This window comes from Oryzias latipes, chromosome 5 (assembly GCF_002234675.1).
Source record: "Oryzias latipes chromosome 5, ASM223467v1".
NCBI lineage: Eukaryota > Metazoa > Chordata > Actinopteri > Beloniformes > Adrianichthyidae > Oryzias > Oryzias latipes.
Genome location: NC_019863.2, coordinates 2,530,438 through 2,550,336, shown reverse-complemented (window position 1 = coordinate 2,550,336; position 19,899 = coordinate 2,530,438). Strand labels below are relative to the sequence as shown.

Below are 19,899 nucleotides of genomic sequence, written 5' to 3'. Positions count from 1 at the left end.
CAAAACACGTGTTCACGTTTTAATAGCGAATAGATGAAGAACACCAGCTTGTTAGTTACAACAATGCACTTTGAACAGTACATCTGAAATGTTAAACAAGAATACAAAACAAAACAAAATCCAACACAGAAAGCACATTTTATGAATGCAATTATGCCTTTTTTTTGACAACACAAAATGACAATCTTTATTGAGCTTAAACCTCTTCCTGTCCCACAGGTTAGGTGTTAGAGGCTCAGGAAATGTGCAAGCTACAGGTGATACGTCTGACATATGTTTAAGGTGTCTCGCAGCATCATGTCACGAAGCCGCCAAAGTGCATCCGCCATAGTCTTGTGAGCTCCCTTACTCTTCAGCCAGTGGGATGGGAGTCTACTCTCTTGCTCCTTAGTAAGACGCACATCTTGTTTCTGAACTGAAAACAGTAATAATCATGAAAAACAAAGGGACACCTTTGTACATTTTCTTTGAAATAAAAGAGTAAAATCAATGCAATTCTAGTCAAAGTTTAAAACTTGAGTCACGTTTAAAAGTTTCAATTTGCATCCTTTCCGTATTAAAAAAAATACATCAGCTAGAATCATAAACCTGCTTTGGAAACGTGTTTTGTTGATTAAAAACAAAGCTGAAAATAACCTTTTAGAGCTTGGTCCCACTTGCTAACAGAGGAAGACTCTGCAGAAAGACCTTCTATGTATCTGAGATAAGCCTCAGAGTGCAGCAGCCGCTGAGTTCTAGCTGGTGGGGAGACAAACAAGGGTGTGGAGGGCTGCTGAAGAGCAGGATGTCCTCCGCCTTGTCCTGGGTACGGCGGGGGAGCCTGGAGCCCGGAGCCCATCAAAGCAATCTAAACAAAACAAATCAACTTCAACATTTCTCATATTCACACTAAAATGTACATATTTAGATGATCAACACCACAGGGCCACACAATATTGACTATGTTAAAGCATTTTCAAAAGAAAGACCTGAAATTTATGACATAAACTAACTGCTTATTACTTAATCTTAAGCAAGAACCTTAAAAAAAACCATCTGTCCACAGAAAGGATTCTCCTCTGATGGTTCTGGGATCCAGTTTGTCAGCTGCTATAGTTTCTAAGTGTTTGGTGTCTCACTTTGAAGCTCTCATCGGAACTTTACTGCAACCAAGTCAGGCCAGCTGTGGCTACATCAAGTATGAATGAATTATGGGGACATTGTGAGCGCTTTGAGTGTCTGGAAAAGCGCAAAAAAATCCAAAACATTTTTCATTTGTATTGCAAAAAATTGCCGACTGAATTGATTTGATTGAAAATGGAAATAAATCATTTTCTATGGTTGACGTCACACTTACTCGGCCCAGTTCCCATTTACAATCAATGGCTTTCACTGTTATGGAAGTATCTAAATTCCTCTTATCTTCTATATTTATATTTTATCTACCACATGGTGTAATTTAATGTAAATATCTAATTTTTTTATGTGCTACCACTGGTCCAAGCCATTATTAAACACAAGAACAAGTTCTCAGCTGAGCTTTCTGGTTCAATAAAATACACAAGCTTTTCGCAATGTGTGCAACTTCCCCTCAGAGGTACAACAGGTTACCTGAGGTCCGTGAACATTTCCTGCCGCAGATCCACTTCCTGTACCACTGACACCTGTGAGGATAGACAGTGTCAGGGCATTCCCAAAGCAAACAGTGGGACATGTACACGTTGTAGTGCATGTAAATCTGTGCATAATAAATGCTCTCATCAATATATTTTGGACTGAAAGGTTATGGCTCGCTTCTGAGACAACTAAAAAGGCAGTAAATAAAAAAGCTTGAGTTCCACGTGGGACAGTTTTCTCACATCAACTAGTCATCAACGCCAGGATTTCAGCCTAGTGATACAGGTAGCCCCTCCAGCAGGTGGAATTAGTAGACAGGAAGCAACTGCACAGCAGGTGGAGCAGCTATGACAGCACTCTTACCAAAGGATGGCATTCCACGGAACCCAGGCACTTTGGGCAGGAGACGTTGGGGATAAAGAGGCATCCCCATGTGATGCAGTGGCATGCCGGTCATACTAACCAGGCCTTCAGCACGGGCCTGCAGGGGCATCATAGCTGATCTATATGCACCCATATCTTCTCCAGACAGGAACAGCAGCCACACAAACCGACAGCATGCATCAGTAAAACATGCACTCACAACCAAACATGCACAGATAATATGTTATGCAGATTAAAATGAGACGAGCAGAATTACATCAGGGAGGAATGTAAGCATGCTGTGCAGCAAAGTTATGACTTTAAATGTTAAATGGTGTCCACAAATGGTTCTTTCATGTTCACAATATGAGAAGAAAACATTGTTTATTAAAAAAAACTGTTTACATTAATGTCATCGTTATTGAAGCACAAAAGAAGAAGTACACCATTTATTAATTTGGACCATGCCAAGGCAGGGGCGGCGCCGGGGGGGGGGGGGGGGGGGGGGGGGGGGGGGGGGGGGTATAGGGGTTGCTCTAGCAACAGTGACAAAGCAACCCCAAATATATACTAATACTTTATTTAAAAAATGTTCATTGTACCAAATTTTATTGCACGTCACACCTTTCCATTTCTTATTAAATGTTTGTCTCGTTTATTTTGTGTTAAAATGTGACTGAAGACAGTCCATGAAGCACGCAGTAGCATTGTCTCAACAGAGAGGGCGCTCGAGAGCTTGCGTTTGTTCCTCATTTGTTACTAATAAAGTTTATTGAATGAGAGCCAGAATGCTATTTTACGTTTTGTTTTGACTGTTCTGGCAGAAGATTTGTGATTTAATCCATGACAAAATTACTTCTTGTTTTATTTTATTCTGAAAAGATGTCTTGTTGGGTCTAATATCAAATAATAATAATAAGAATATAATAAAGAACTCTGGTTTACTTTTAAATCTATGCTAATTTTGGTCGAATATAATATTCACAAATATTAATTCTCTGTTTGAAATTCCTGTTTAATTGTATTCTTTTCAGAGTTAAATCTGTATATTAATAGTATTTGTAATTCTGAGAAGCAAAAAGCAATCAAAACCTTATCTGTGTGTAAAAGATTCAACATTTTCTTGTAAAGTTTAACCCCCTGGCTTATTTCTGTTTCTATTCTTGTTTTTTCTTTTCAATACAGATGTATATTTAATATTCGCAATTGTGTTCTTATTGCATACCTAAATGTGATTTTTTTGTAAAATGCTATAATGTGCAATAAAGTTTATTTAAAAAAAGGTTTTGTTTTGACTGACTGTAGAAATGATGGGTGTAATCTAGCGAAGGAGAGTCAGTTGATGGCGGTACCCCCATTGACTGTCAACAGCTTCTCTTAAATAAATTTTGTTTTCCTTCTCACTTCAACATCTCCGTCTCTTTCTCAGGACAGTTAACACGTTTTACAAGTGCAATCTATTGACGAGACAACAATCTGGTATTAATTAGCAACTTTCCTTCTTGGAAATGTATTTTTACGTAAAAATTGAATTAGAAGCTCCTCACAATTACTTAGCAACCCCTAAGCTACTGCAGAGGAAAAACTCCTGGAGCCGCCCCTGAGCACAGGTGTATGAAGGCAAAAAAGATGAGGATGCAACACAAAAGGAGAGTAACAGTTCTGGCAGTTTAGCTTCAGATTGCAGCTTTCAAATGTACACTGCGGAGTCTGCTGCATTTATGAGGGGTTACCTGACACAGGCGTCATGCCAGGATTAAGCAATCCCATGGGGGTCGGGGGAGGCACCACCCCCATCAGTGCCCCTACTGGGGTACCTGATTTAAGGAAGGTCTGATGCTGGGTCCTGTCACGCTCCTGCTGCTCTGCTACTTTAGCTGCTCGCTCTGCAATGCAACAAAAAACAGTGAGTTGGCTTTAAAAGACAAGAAAAACAAGATGCATTAATTTTTCACAGCAAGAAAATCCTCTTACCCTCGTACTCTGCTTTCCTGGAAGTCTCCAGGTTCCTCCACTCCGTGCCAACCAGCCGGCTCAACTCCCCAAAGGAGAAGTCTGGGTGCTGAGCTTTGATGACAGCCCGCATCTCGCTGCTGAACAGGATGTATCCACTCATGTTGATCTTTCGCTTCGATCCCTCCTTTTTTGACAGCCCCTTTATGGATTTAGGGGTGGACTGTAACCAAGCACGTTAGAATGCCACATAAAAACGATACAGCGCTAAACACAGACCATTCCCCCCCTTCACGGATTCACTCTGACCTGTGGAGGCGTGTAGGACAGCAGATCCAGGTCACCAGACATGGAGGACTGCATGTGAGACTGGTCGCCCAGCTCGCCGTCATCATCCCCAAGTTCTTCAAGTTCTTCATCGGTCATGTCAGCAAATTTAGCCTCCAGCTTCTCGATCTTCCGATTGAGCAGCGGTGAGGGTTCTTTCTGAGGAACTATGAGCTTCCTGTGCAAAACCGAACGCATAAAAGAATTCACTCTCAAGAATTCAAACCAAAACCTAATAATTAGAGGACTAAAACGGTGAGAAAAAGCTGTTTTCGTGAACATAAAAACACTGGAATATATATAATAATATATAATGTATAAATTTTATAATACATAAAATGTTCACTTATGTTCACCATTTTCCTGTAATTCTTTACAAATATCGTTTGTATAAATGTAAGTTTGGACTCAACAAGTTGTCAAACTTCATCCAAAGTCCTTTTAGAACTTTTCACATTTATCATTTATCATTATACCTCTGTTTATGATTATTTTTTAATTTATCAGTTTGAAATAAATAAAATGAATAAAAGGAAAATAAATTAGATTAAAATTAACAAATTAAAAACACACCAAAAAAAAAGGTTCACCTAAAATAATAGATTTCATCCTCTACCACCTTTCCAGAGAGCGAGAAACGCTTCAGACCCTTGAACTTCTTCATCTGTTTTTCACTTTCAATGTAGCGACTCTCACAAAGCAGAACATCATCTTCGGGCACTTCAGTGGGCCGACATGACAGGAACTCTTTGAAGGACAAAACGACACACTTTCCTGCAAAGAGGAGGAATAGCCTGATAATGACTGCATCTTCAAAACAATAAACCATCACGTTGGAGCAGATGCTTCCAAATCACAGCAGAAGGCTACCTATGATGCAGGTCATTGGACAAGTCTCCTCCAGGTTGCTAAGGAACACTTCCTTCTTGTAGAACATCTTGGTGGGTTCGTGCTCCGTCTCTTCAGGATGGATAAAAATTGGGCCAAAGAAGTAACCCGCTCCATCTCGGATCCACATCTTCTCAATTCTGTTGAACACATAAAGAAAAGTAAGTGCCAAAGTAAACAATTCAAATGGCTTCAGAAAGATTCAACAGATGCAGCTTTGTCCTTTCAATCTGCATTTCAAAATAAAACAACATTATGTAATATTTCAGAGCATAGAGTACAAAAACTTTAAAGACCCACTACAATGAAAAAGGTTGTTTTTAGTGTTTTTAACACGGTTTTATGGGACTATTCTAAAGTTGGAGGAAAAATTCAGATGAAAATAGCATATTTGAGTATTTCTTTGTTCAAATTGTTTGTAATCAGGGGCAGACGAAAAATTGACATTTAAAAAAGCTTGTAGCTGTTACGCAGAAACTATTAACAGCCGGCCACAAGCTCCCAGCTCTGCTCTATTCTGATGCATCCACTGTCAGACAAACGGATCCGTGAACGTCTTTGTTTTACTCGTCTGAGCTGGAATCTGGATCTAAACTGCACGGCTGGATAACTCTGAGACTGCTCACCATTTTTGTTGCACCAGTAACGTGAGGTTGGGGTTGTGAGCTAGCGGGAGAGAGTGTGAACAAAGCGATGATGGGAAATGAAGGGAGGCTTACTCCATGCCAACAACCTCACCTGCAACTCATAGGCTAACCTCTAATGAACTACTGTCGCTCTACAGAAAAAGTTTTTTGATTGGGGTTAAAATAAACAATTATTATAAGATCACCAGGAACACTTTAAGAATAGATCAGTAGCTAGTTGGAGTGGATCTTTTAAGATACGAAATATTCAACAGAAAAAACATTTATAGATCAGTATGTTCAGAATGGCAGTATTTCCTTTACCTGCCCACTCGGTGACGCACCAGTCCATGAGAACCAATGTAAACACAGTCTCCCACTTTCAGCCACAGGTTGTTGTAGCACAGCTGCTCGTAGTACTGACAGCCTGGCTCTCCGTTGGTGAAATCCAAAGGAACGTCCTCCCTCTCCTGTTGACATGAAAAACTTTAGCATTTGAAGGTTACACACAAACAAACAAACAAACAAACAAACAAAGCTTTTACCTTCTCTATGACCCCATCTGTCATTTTGCTCTCGTCTTCCGTCTCCGGTGGCTTCTCATCTGGTTTAGTGGCAAATATGGAAGCTACACGAACCACAGGAAGGGGTACTTCTCGAGGAGTGAACCGAACTGAGTTCAGAGGCATGGTCCACATCTTGATCTTCTTGAAGGACTTAGACTTAGCAGAGTAACGCGATTCACAGACGTACACATCCTCTTCCTGGAAACCTTCTGGGTAGAGCTTGAAGTACTCCTAGAGTTCCAAAAGTATCTGGTTAACACATACTAGAGTGGGGGAAAAAAATCTAAAAAGAGATTTTAGCAGGAGCAAAGTACCTTTACGAACATAACAACACACTTTCCCAGAATTTTGCTGATGGGAGTTTTGTTGTAGTAATCGCTCTTGAAAACTTCCTTCTCCAAGAATTTTCTTGTGGCCAAATGAAACGTTTCATTTGGTCGATAGAACCAGCATCCATACAACCACTTCTCCCCTGTTTGTATCGGAGAGGGAAGAAAACCGACCGGATTTACATGGAGAGAGGGGAAAGTCAGGAAAGGAAAAAGAACAAAAACTGAATAACAGACAATAACTTAGATTGTGAACCACCTTTAACAGTAAAGAAAATTGCACATTTTCAATGTAAATAAACTAAAAATATTAGGAGGGTACAGTCTAAAACACTCCTTTTGTCTTTTCTGCCATTTGTTTCCTTCACGGTTGGATCTGCAGGAAGTTCATCTCTTTTCTAAACCTGCTGAATCCCTTTTGGGGTCAGGGGGGGTTACTGCAGCCTATCCCAGCTACTGTTGGGAGCAGGCAGTTACTCTTTGGATGGGTTGCCAGTTCATCGCAGGGGGACACATTCAAACACACATTCATACTTAGGGACAATTTGAAATAACCTACCGTCCTATCAAGCACATTTATGGCTTCTTCAGGCCTTAAGCACCTAAAGAAAATGCACCCATGCACAGGGACCCAGCTTGGATTTAAACCAGGACCTTCTCACTGTGATGCGAAAGTGCTAACCACTACACCACTGTACAACCCTTGCATTAAATCAAGGTTCACGGCTTTCTGTAATGCTTTTAGTTAAACATCTGTGTACCAGTGTCCACTGTCTCTGAAAAGTATCTTATCAGCTTTCCCGAGTTGAGGAGCAGGAGCTGGTTTTTGAATGATGTCACTGCTTTAACTCATCTATGTGTGGAATATCAGCAAACCAAATCAGATTTTTACACTAATAGCAATCATTTTCAAGTCAATTTCATAAAGCATTTCAAGCATCAGTGTTTGTCTCTTAATTTCCACACAGCCAGAACATTTTGAATTTGCATTATCGCTACATTTTCGTCAGTGCGTTGACCAGAATAGTTCATATTATGGAACATACATGTGTTTCTATAACGTTGTAGTGTTTTCTTCAGACATTGGCTTCTTCTAAACCTGGACAACCAAAGATATTTATTTTTGTAACCTCTAAGTCACTCAAGCAAATTGAAGCCCCCACATTCAAATCTGAGAAATGCACTGACCGGTGTCATCCTGCCAGAGACGCTCAATACAGATTATGTGTGGCTGTAGGTTCGACTCTGCAGGCTCGACATAGACGCAGTCCCCCACATGGTACATACTATCCTTGAAGGAGCAGTCCTGGCTGTATGTACGCTGAACGGGCCACGATGCTACTACTGGGTCCTCCCTCTTTTCTGCCTCTGAGGAGTAAAAGGTTTTGTGTGAAGAAATGTAGGAGGAGAAGGAGATACACAACTGCAGTTGTTGGTTTTCACAAGTATTTCTAGTATACCTTTTTTTTCTTCTTCTCTCTTGATTCTGTCTTCCTCGTACTCTTTGGGAAGTTTCTCTTTCTTTTCCTTGTCTACATCACTATGCAAATGTTTACTAGTATAGCTGAGGGCAGGGGACATCAAGATCTCTCCATTCTTGCACAGCTCATCTCGGATTTTGATGAAGAACTGCTGCAGCTCCACTGCATCTTCAAAGATCTCTGAATCTGTCCTGTAATAAATCAAAGACTTTGTACATACCTAAAAAAAAGCAATCCTTTGTTTGTGAGCATGATCAATACCTCACCTGCTTAACCGTCTGGCTTTCTCTAGAACCTCAAACATGTGGTCCTGAAAAACATCCAGCCTCCTGTAGCGACTCCGGTCCACATTTTTTCTGATGATCTCAAAATTAAGCAGAGGTTTCTCAGAGTTTGCTGGATCAGCAGCAGGAATCTCTGCCAGAGAATCGCTGTAGCATCGCCCCTCATCGTCTTGGTGACCAAGAACAGATACAAAGAGGCTGCGAACAAGCTCCTGGATGAGGCGGGGCACGTCCGGCACGTGGGTGTCCTCTCCTCCTTCCAGATCCCGCCTGGTCTCCAACAACACTTTGTGCAGCAAGAGAGCGTCTCGGTAAATCAGAGACTCTGGCTCGTTGTAGGTGCAGGCGTTGTTAAACATCAGCACAAAGTCCTCAACCAGAGCATCAACATCCTGGTACTTGTTAGCCAGCATGTGGCTCTTGATCTTCTCCATGTCCACCGGTTTCTTAATGGCGATATAGTAATCGGGGAGCTCAGCGCGAGATGGAAGTCTCAGGAAGATGGTGCTGAGTCGGCGACCTCGTTTGTCTGTGTAGTTCTTGACAGCTTCGTAAAGCTCATTGAGTTTCTGCTGTAAGGGACTCAAGTACTTTGATTTCTTCAGATTGATGCTGTTCTTTCCTGAAATAAACAAAACACAAAGGCTTCTCAGTAACAGGTCGGTGTACTTTTTTGACACTGGCTGTGAAACCTACTTATTTTTAACTTGGGGGACATGGTGTCGTCTTCATCAGTTGCTGGTCCGAGATCTCTGCGCCTGTCCTCCATGATCTTCTCTAGGATGTCTGCATCATTGTAGACCTGCAAAAGCGCAGATTCAAAAGGTCAAAAAGGTTTTTCTCCTCTTGTTTACTTTATTAAAGGTTAATTTCTCTTTGTTCTAGTTGTTTTTGTGAATGACTGATCCCTCGAGGACAACAGAGAACCTTCAGAAACTGTGAGCAGTCTCACCTGTGAGCCTTCCTCATTGTAGTGCCGAGCATTGCGGAACATCAGCTTCATATCTGCCACCATAGAGTCCTCGGTCAGATACTTGTCTGAGCGAATGTTGTGCTCGATGGTCCTCAGGTCCATGGGCTCCAGGATAATTTTGTAATAGTCGGGGTAGTCCTTCTTTGAGGGCTTCACCATGAAGAGGTCACACAGTCTACGACCAACGCCGGCCTCTCGCGCCTCAGTCACAGCAGCTACCAGAGCCTTCATGCGATTCTTTTTGGTATTCTTCTTATGACTAGAAAACACACAAAGCAGAATTAACACCAAGTTCTCTTCCACAATGAATGTTCAGAGAATGAAATGGGTGCAATTAACCTTTTTCTTTTCGTAGTACTGGTGTCAGACGTGGCTGAGGAGAGCATGCTGTCACCATCATCATCCTCTCTCTGTAAAAGTTCCTTCCTCTTCAGCTACACGAATAACAGGATTCAGCCATTATACTTCATGAAAAATACAAAGAAACTGATGGAAGTTAAAAAATAGTGTTCTTAAAGCCCCACTCTAATGAAAATGATGTTTTGGTGTTTTTAATATCGTCTTTTAGCATTTTGCTCATGATGGAGGACACAAAATAACATTGTCTGACTTTTAAATAATTTATTTGCAAATTATGGTGAAAAGTAAGAATTTGGTCAGCTACAAACAAGCAAAACTTCTGGCTCTCAGACCTGTAACTTCTTCTGTAAGAGGATCCTCTTTCCTCCACTCGTTACCTGTTTTAAAAGCTCCTGTTTGAACTGGTTATCTATAGAAAAGACACCTGTCCACAACCTCAGACAGTCACACACCAAACTCCACTATGATTAAGACCAAAGAGCTGTCTAAGGACACCAGAAACCAAAATGTTGACCTACACCAGGCTGGAAAGACTGAATCTGCAACAGGTAAGCAGCTTGGTGTGAAGAAATGGAAGACATACAAGACCACTGATAATCTCGATCTGAGACTCCTCGCAAGATCTCACCCATCATGCTTTGGGTCTGTTTTCAGCAAAGGGACCAGGATGACTGATCTGTGTTGAGGAAAGAATGAATGGGGCCATGTATCGTCAAATTTTAAATGAAAACCTCCTTCCATCATGACAACCATCCCAAACACGTTGCCCGGGTAACGAAGGAGTGGCTTCATAAGAAGCACTTCAAGGTCCTGAAGTGGCCTAGCCAGTCTCCAGATCTCAACCCCATAGAAAATCTTTGGAGGGAGAAGAAAGTCTGTGTTGTCCAGCAACAACCCAAAAACACCACTACTCTAGAGGAGATCTGCATGGAGGAATGGACCAAAATACCAACAACACAAGACTCACAGAAAACATTTGACTGCTGTCATTGACAACAAAGGGTATATAACAAAGCTGTACTGTTGTTATTGACCAAATACTTATTTTCCACCATAATTTACAAATAAATTATTTGAAAAAAATCAGACAATGAGATTTTAGATGAGGGAAACCATGATGAAGAGTACAGGCTTCTCTCATCTTTTTAAGTGGAAGAACCTGCACAGTTGGTGGCTGACTGAATAAAGATCAAAAGATGATTGGAGCAGAAAAACCAGACCTGCTGAATGTGCTGGAGTTTGAGCGCACGCTTGTAGATGGAGGAGTGAGGAACATTATAGCGTTTGGCGTTCTCAAACATCAACGTCAGATCTGAGTCGACGTGCTCCACGCTCGCATACTCGTTGTTCTTCATCTTGCTCCTGTGGGGAATTGAGGGTTCTCACATTTGGGAAGGGGGAGAGGGCACAGAAATACTGGACTTTACAGTGGGTGAGTATGTGTGGGGAAAATACTTCTCACGGGCAGAAATGCAAAGAAAACAAAAGAACTTTTAACTAAAAGCAACAAAAACATGAGGTAAACAAACTTCCCGGTGAACAACATCATTTTTCTTGAGAAACTTTTGTCCAACACTGAATTTGTTCCTTATTAAAATATTCTTTTAATTCCACTTATTTCCGCCATACTTGATCTGTTGCAGGCAGATGGGCTGACTGATCTGGTGGTAGTAGTCAGGATAGTCTTTCCTGGAGGGCAGCTGCAGGAAAGGCTCGGAAATCAGTTGGCCCTGACTGTTCCTGGCTCCTCGCACGGCTTCGTAAAGCTGGAAGATGGGGTTGCTCATGTCCATGTTTGATGTCATGCTCTCCGCTTCAGATTCCCCCTCATCATAGTGGACAGAGCCTGACAAATGCAGGAACAATAAACACGGGATTTCACAAAATAAAGAAGCATCATCAATGTCTGAGAAAAACTAAGTCCATTTACGAAAGAGGAGCAAAGGTACCAGATAGTATTCCCTCCTCGTCACTCTCATACTGAAGTGCCATGGTGATGGCGGAGAGGCGATCCCCTTGAGTTGACTTTCTATTCCTTACAGAGAACACGTTAGAAAAGGTCAAACCAAAATTCGCTGAAGTTCCCGCCGACGTTGTTTAAAGAGGTCGTTGTGGTCCAAACCTGATGCGGATGCTGGATTTGACAGGTTCCCCGTGCTCCAGCTCAGACTTCTTCTGTGCAAAAATCTTTTTAATCGTGTTAGCGTCCTAGCAGACAAAATACCAGGAACACGTGTGAAAGGTCGGACGGACACTATGCAGCACATAAGATTCTCAGAAACATACCTTAAAAACCTGTGACCCCGGCTCATTGTACGCTTTAGCGTTCTTCACCAACAAGTCTATGTCTTTTGCCATGGCAGCACAACTCCTGTAGTGACCCAACTAGAACAAAAAATTTACTTGATGTGGATAAAAACAGCAAAAACTTCGTCACACCCAGACAGCTCCGTTGGAACCGGTACCTGGATCTTCTGAGCGATGGTTTTCAGATCTATCGGTTCTTTGATGACGGCGTAATAGTCTGGATATTGCTAAACAAAAGAGAGACTTCAAATTAGAGTAAAGACTCCTAACATATGAATTGTCGGGGTCCCATGTACCATTTTGGAGGGAAGCTTCTGGAACAGCTCACTGACTAGGCGTCCCGTTGGTTCGGTATAAGACACGACAGCATCAAGAAGCTGCTCTAGGACATCCTTTAAGCAGGAAGGTGTCGTCTGAGTTAGAATGAAAGGGATCAGATTTATGGAAATGCCTTGGTTCATCAGCTTCATCATCCTTTTGACTGGAGACATTTTCTACTACAACACAGAGGCCTCGAAGTGCAAATCAGATCAATGAATCACTCAGCACTCAAACATATTAAAGAACACAATGACAGTACAAAAGCAAAACAAATAATCAGAAAAAGCACTACATTTTAGAAATCCAAACAAATAAGGAAACAAACTAAGAAACTGGAAAAGGCAGACACAATGGGATGTCACTGATTGGTTGATCATGTTTGAGCTTTGAAGAAGAGGGAAAGCAGAAGGATGTTTTACCTGAACTGTGGTAAAAGGTTGATTGAACTTTTGCAGTGATTGTGGTCAGAAGCTTCTGCCTGTGGATACCGCCATCACAAATAACATAGGTTGAAAAGGCAAACAAACGTCATCATCCAATCAGTGCTCCATGTCCCAGAATATCTACCTTTTCCATTTTCTAATTTGGTTTAATTGGTTGAATGTTGTAAACCCTTTAACCCCTTGTTTTCCTGTTTCTCTTTCTTTTTTATAGTATCTCCTTCTACAATTTTTCAGTTTTTTTAACCATTCAACTATTCAAATGTTCAGCTCTTTCAGCTTTTTCCAGCTATGACCTTTGGTTTTTCAAATGCTTGAACTTTTCATGATATCCCAGGATTTCCAGGATTTTTGCCTCAATTGAAACACGTGGGGAATCCTTGAAAACCTTTGCTTCTTTCTGTGGGGCAGAAGCTCGCTGGTTCGATACCCAGCGCTGACATTTTTCACAAAAATATCTTTTCTGTTATTGTGCTGTTTTCACTTGATTTATGGTCAACCCTGCATCCTTCTAGTTTCATTTTGATTTCTGGAAATTACTTTTGTTTTCTGTCATCTTTTTGCGTTGAGTGATTTGCTGATGTGATTTGCACTTGGAGGCCACCAAACAACACCTAGAAATGAAGAACTTGTTAAATTACTTTCTTAAATTCCTAAATGTATATCAAACATTTATGTCAACAAAAGGCAAGCAATTCAAAAAGAATCTTTAGTTTTTATGTTAGTGTGCAAATAGACTCATAAGAAATGTGTTCCAGTGTTTTTCTATTCTAAAATAAAGGATAAAGGATAGAAATAGGATTTTTCCTTGAAATAAATGGTGAATCTACAGACGTCACCTCATCTTCAGTTGAGCCTCCTGGATTCTCCGGGGCCTCGTATCCTCCTTCATCTTCCTCTTCGTATTCGCCTCGTTGAACAAACTCGTTTTTGGTTCGCAGGTAAAGGTCCCACAGCTTACAGGCTGCTCTATATTCAGGACTGTCCGTCTGGATGAGAGTGAAAAAAACATTTTACACATTTCCTTCTTCTCTTTTCCTTCTTTCCTGAGCCTTTACTGCCGCGTTACCTTATAATACATCTTTGTGTTGTTAAACAGGAGTTGGAAGTCACTGGTCAGTTGATCGACATCATCATACTCCTCCATCTTTAACTTCTGCTGGATCTTCATCATGTCAATAGGCTGAGACACAACGTGGTAGTAATCCGGTTGATTCCTGAGACACAAAAGTGGCGATTATCCAACTTTTTCAGAGGATGAAACATAAAGGAGAAGCATTCCTCACCTTCTTTTAGGGGCTCTGATGAAGAGCTCACACAACATTCGGCCCTGATCATCTTTATAATCTCTGACTGTGTTGTACAGTTCATGGCAGACAGCAATCTGCAAAGCAGGAGTGGAAATGCTAACATCCCAACACCTCAGTGTGGTGAGGAGCTTTCCATCCCCTCCCAAAGGTATAAAAATTACCGGATCAACGGTTGGAATGTTTGAAGTCCTTCTCCTCTTTCTCCCGGGGCCAGACGCCACAGAAGTCTGGCTATCCTCAAAATCTCCTCCACTCACGCTGCTTGAGGGGGACAAGGCTCGTTTCCTTTTCAAAGCCATGGAGACCCCCTGAGAAGACAAAACATGACCGAGATGAGAGAAACATTTAAACAGAAAGGTTGAAATGCTTATGTTAAAAGGTTAAAGGTCAACACTGATGCACGATGGGGTCAGTAGCAAAATAATGCTTTACAGTCATTCATTCTTAACCCCGTAATCTATATAAATCCTGTGCAATCACTAAGCTGGAGTAAGAAAGGAAAAGATGAGCGTTTGTCAGAAAAGTAAGGTTTTTTTATAGCTGAAAGGCTGTTTGATGAGTCTTTTTTTACTTGTATAAAAAATCTCAGCCATCAACTATACAAACCAGCACACCGAAAGATTTGACTCACCTAAACTTAAGTTCTTAATAGAAAAATCATTTTCATTCATTCATCTTCTAATCAGTTTTATCCCTTTAGGGGTCACGGGGCTGCTGGAGCCTATCCCGGCCACTTGCAGGCAAGGGCAGGGGAGACCCTGGACAGGTCGGCAGTTTGTTGCAGGACCACAAATCACACACCCATGCACACTCACATTCACACAATTTAGAGTAGCCAATGAACCTATGAAGCATGTTTTTGGATGGTGGGAGGAAGCCGGAGACCCCAGAAAAAAGCCACGCATGCACGGGGAGAACATGGCAACTCCACATAGAAAGGTCCCCCATTGGTGTTCTGGTTCAGGTTCCCCCGGGACTTGAATCTTCTGGATGTGAGGCAAGAGCGCTAACCACTGCGTCACCGTGCAGCCAAAAAAAAAGTATGTATATCTTATAAACACAATCTCCCAAAAACTATATGAAAATAGTAGAAGTCACCAAATCACCAGCGTGATTTATTCAGTCCGGTTTGTCTGCCATAAACCTAAAGCTGTAGCAGTCTGTTCTAACAAAAAGGAAAATGAAAAAGACCAAGGAACACAAGGAAAAAGGACCTGGAAGCTGACCGGCACACCTGGAGGGAGTTAGAAAGGATTGTTCAAGACAGGAGACAATGGCGGGGAGTTGATAATAGCCTATGTCCAACCAGGAGTACACGGCCCAACTACCTAAAACGTCTATCAACTCCTACTGCCATTCAGGAACAATTACCAAAGTTTGCTTTTTCAACTTTTACAAAGTAGACTGAAAGAGTAAAGTGATCTCTTTTAGAATCCCTTTGACACAAACTCTTTGAAAGTATGGAATTGATTTATTTCAAGCAATAAAAACAAAAAAATACTAAAAAAGACAAAAGAGATAAACATCTATACCTAGAAATAATAACTCTAGATGATTAATCATGTCTTGACTGGAAAATTAAAAACATAAAAGACGCACATCTCTATATGTTTACATCCACATGGTAATGATGCCATTATATTTACTCCTAATCATACACAGACATATATGTATTTATACATACAATAGTGGGCTGCAGAATTTGAGGAAAACTCGCGATATGCGATAGTTATCAATATTGCGATGACGACATAACTTGGGATACATGAACAAAGAGCAAAACAACCAAAGGCATCGTTTCCATTTGACTGCAATAGTTTAATTGAAATAACAGTTGAATTGAAACAGCTTTTATTTCACATTACTGTTTTTCAGGATGACTTATTTATTTCACAATGAGCTTTTTCACCAGAATGAGTCTGTCTGTCAATCAAACCAAACAATGCGGAGACACTGTTAAGATTGGCTACTCCTTTACTCATGCATGAGCAGCAGCACTCTAACTACATCAATCGAAGTTGCTTCAGAGAACGTGTCGGCGCAATGCACACCCCTCAACACTAGGTGGGAGTATGCGCCTCAACAAATTGACAGTGTTGCCAGATTAGGCGGTTTTCCACCCAACTGGGCGATTTTGGTTCTAAAATTTGCAAGTAGGAGTAATTTGGGCAGTTTTAGGGTCGGTTCAGTGGGTTTTTTTTCTCATGAAAATATAGTAGCAGACTAAGTTAGGCTGGGTGGCTGTTGGAATTTTGATATTCTACTATGTACTGGAGCTCCATGAACGCACCAGGCAGAGACGCTTAAAGGCCCCGGGCTCTGTCATATAACCTGTTGTTGAGGGTTTGCCCCCCCGCCTCGCCTGTCCAAAATTGTGTTCTTTAAAGCTTGACACTGCGGCCGCGTGTGGGAGAAGCTACCAGCTAATGTTTTTAGGCTGATCGCTACATGGAGCAGTCTCTGTGTTTATCTTACTTACAATGCATGGAAGACACGGAAAATGTCGAGAGATTTGGTTTATTCATTTTAAAGAGCTCTACATGGCAATCGTGTTTCATGAAATAGATCGAAGATTCTGAGTCTGAACTATCTTTTACTTTACAAAATGAACGGGCCTGGGTGCTTAATTAGTCCAGTAGGGGGGGAGGGAAGACAGCTGTGTAATGTTGATTCTCCTGATCCCGTTATTTTATATATACTGTATTTTCACGACCATAAGGCGCACTTAAAAGTCTTAAGTTTTCTCCAAAATATACGGTGTGCTCTAAGGTGTTGTTGCATGACTTCTGCTTCTGTGACTTCTGCAGAAAAACATCGTTTTGGAAACCCAGAAAATGCTGCAAAGAGACCCGATTATGAAGCACAGTTTAAACTGCAAGCTATCAGCCACGCGGAGGATCATGGGAATGGAGCAGCTGCCAGAGAATTCAAGATGAAGGAATCCATGGTTCACAACTGAAGAAAGCTGGAAAACAAAATCCAACAAGTCGAGAAGACACAGCTGAGTTTCCGTGGAAACGAGGCGAGGCGGCCCGAGTTGGAAGACCGACTGGAGCGATGGATCAAGGATCAGAGAACATCTGGGAGAAGCGTCTCTACAGTCACCATTCCACTGAAGGCTGTAGCGCTTACAGAGGACATGAAAACTGAACATTTTCAAGGAGGTCCGTCTTTGTGCTTTTATTAAATGCCGTCATCTTTCCATCCCGGCAAGGACTACGGTGGCGCGGCAACTTCTAGCGGATTACAATCAAAAGCTGCTCATCATCGATCGCGTGGGAGTGATCGGTGACGCATGCCGAACACACTTTTACTAAGACAGGGAGGCAGCGCCGGGCAAGTTACGCCACAATTTGTGAATGGATTATATAATCTTGGCATAGCGTGTCTGCTTGCACTGTTCTTGGAGCTTTAACAAAAGCCGACATCACTGATGAGGAGCCGCATGGCAACAAGACGGACTCTGGCGATGAGGAAAGGGAAGCTAGCATGTTTGATAGAAATGTAGCCCAGCTGTTCATTCCAGATGCAGAAGATGAGGATTGAGGATGAGATGGATTTTTGGATGCCGACTGATGACTGAGAAAATAAAAAATAAATCCCAACCAACTCAGTTTTGCTCCCGCAGCCTTTTTTAACCCTTGTGCTACCTTAGATGACCCCCCCCCCCCCCTTCCATTGACGTGTTCTCCCTACCATGACAAAGGTGGATAAAGGTGGAAAGATTTCATGTAATCCATGGACACCAGTGAAGATCACAAATCATTGAAGAAAAAAGGTTCAGAGCACTGGCTAGTGGGTCTAGATGACCCAACTCCCAATGTTAAAGTGCCTAGGATAGCACAAGGGTTACTCACACACTAGCATGCGTGTTTTACCGGTATGTTTTAAGGTGCCCCCGCCTTTAAACCCGCTGCGCCTTTTGTATGTGTTAAATACAGAAAAATATCCCATAAGTTTCAGACGAGTCTTGGGCGGGAAAACGAGAGTCCTGAGTATTTCAACGGACACTTCAACACCTGGACGACCGGCGCTTACAGAAAGCTCCTCCGTGGTGTGGTCCACACGAACCCGGAGCTCAATCGCTCTCAAACAAGCAAAAACTGATTCATAGATGTTTGCATCTCCTACAGCAGATAGATTGTTTGTCTCTATTTGATCCGCTAATGTCAGCAAAGCTGTGCGGATGTAGCCAACAATGTCATCTTTCTAACTGGCACACCACAGAGCAGGTATCTAGGAATACGAGGCAATTGACAGACAGACTCATTCTGCAGAAAAGCTCATCATGAAATAAATAAGTCATCCTGAAAAACAGCAATGTGAAATAAAAACAAAGTTACTTGGGAAAATGTTGATTTTGAAATCCGAGTTTATGGAAAAAAGCCATAGAATTATAATAATAGTCGACGTGATTAAAAATGAATATTTTTAAATGTTGCTTTAAAATACTGCACAGGTTTTAAAAAGAAAAGTGAAATATATTAATAATATAATTTAAAATCTGTGTGCAGGTTTTTCACAATTTAATGATGTTTTTATATATTTATGAGAGATTTATTGGTTGATTGTGGGATTGGACAAGGTCATATATTTATATTTATATTTTTTTAAATTATGAACATTTTGGGGCTCCATACCGAGGACCTGTCCGCCTCAGTTCGGATGTTCTGAACCGGCCTTTGCATTTAGAACCTCGTTTATTCAGGTTCTCTAATGAGGGAACATTAATAAATCAGGAAATTCCAACTGGGGGAACTCAAACCATAACAGAACTTTAACACATATTCAGCTATGAATGGATGACAATGATAACGATTAATATGTTAGCTTGAATTTTTTGTCCTTGAACGGTGCAGATTTTACATTTAAATTAACTCATTTACGGCAGATTTCCTTTTAAATGTGTTCATTTCTGAGTTTGGTCATCAGACATCCCTCTTCCCAGGAAGCAATCAAAGATCCGCCTCGCCTCCGAGGACATTCCTGCCGTGTTGTGTCTGGAAGGGTCTGCCTCTGGCTGCGGGCCACGTGAGCCCATCAGCGGGGAGCTAACGAGCGCGAGCGCGGCCGCCGGCGCTGTCAGTCAGTGTGCGCGTGCAGGTGGAGCTAACGTTAGCTACAGTCAATGGTTGGCCTCAAAATTTCTCCCAGTTACAAAAAGACATCACCAATAACGACTGACGATGCCGTTCAGTGACGACAACCGGGGGGAAAACCGTCACTTCATCCGCCTGACACGGCCGAGAGCTTACCGTTTACGGCCACGGTGACAGACCCGCGAGACCCTAAACCGAGAAAAGCCAATCACATATCGATTTCAGACAGAAGAGCACTAGTGTGAAATTATCCCTAATCATCACTTCCGCTCTGCTCTTTCACAATAAAGTCTGGAGGATGAAACCTCGGCTTCTGCGGCTTCGCATCTTTATTACATGGAAATCACACTCAAAAGCTGTTCCATCAAACATCAAATTCAACATTTCTGGTTTGTTTTTAGCTTCAGCAGAACACCATTGCTCATGCAAACTGTGCATCTTTGGGGGATCATCGATTTTCTAAAATAATAAAACACGTTTAGGGGATAACAATAGTCATAGTTGTTTGTTTTCTTTATAAAAACTATAAGATAAAATTTCAATAGAAATTTTAAAATAGAAATAACGTTAGGAATCCCACTAGGTTATGCCTAAATCTTACCAGCACTATTTACAAACGTACAAAAAACTTGTTTTTTATTAAATAGGCTATAATAAATGAAGGTAAATCTGCAAG

The 19,899-nt window shown here is 41.5% G+C and overlaps 1 protein-coding gene across 1 annotated transcript; it reads right to left on the bottom strand.

The window, feature by feature from the left end:
- Nucleotides 1–5: 5 nt before the first annotated feature.
- On the bottom strand, nucleotides 6–19,506 carry pbrm1 (polybromo 1). The gene is made up of 30 exons (XM_011474638.2): nucleotides 19,380–19,506; nucleotides 14,286–14,432; nucleotides 14,101–14,198; nucleotides 13,884–14,031; nucleotides 13,654–13,803; nucleotides 12,350–12,466; nucleotides 12,212–12,280; nucleotides 12,033–12,131; nucleotides 11,869–11,954; nucleotides 11,696–11,781; nucleotides 11,376–11,592; nucleotides 10,967–11,108; nucleotides 9,726–9,820; nucleotides 9,366–9,645; nucleotides 9,110–9,215; nucleotides 8,396–9,035; nucleotides 8,109–8,320; nucleotides 7,837–8,016; nucleotides 6,634–6,791; nucleotides 6,299–6,550; nucleotides 6,078–6,223; nucleotides 5,110–5,267; nucleotides 4,830–5,013; nucleotides 4,222–4,417; nucleotides 3,934–4,135; nucleotides 3,693–3,845; nucleotides 1,960–2,115; nucleotides 1,591–1,643; nucleotides 637–847; nucleotides 6–415 (listed from the first exon to the last, which is right to left on the bottom strand). The coding sequence occupies exons 2-30, from the start codon at nucleotides 14,421–14,423 to the stop codon at nucleotides 252–254; spliced, it is 4,896 nt and encodes a 1,631-aa protein (XP_011472940.1). The 5' UTR covers nucleotides 14,424–14,432; nucleotides 19,380–19,506; the 3' UTR covers nucleotides 6–251.
- Between the last annotated feature and the right edge of the window lie 393 nt (nucleotides 19,507–19,899).

Excerpts from the sequence above, each read along its gene's own strand:
- pbrm1 (XM_011474638.2), bottom strand. The coding sequence starts at position 14,423 with ATGGCTTTGAAAAGGAAACGAGCCTTGTCCCCCTCAAGCAGCGTGAGT. Across the intron at positions 14,199-14,285 it reads ACATTCCAACCGTTGATCCG|ATTGCTGTCTGCCATGAACT; the intron begins GTAATTTTTATA and ends CCTGCTTTGCAG. Across the intron at positions 848-1,590 it reads GAAATGTTCACGGACCTCAG|ATTGCTTTGATGGGCTCCGG; the intron begins GTAACCTGTTGT and ends TGTTTTGTTTAG.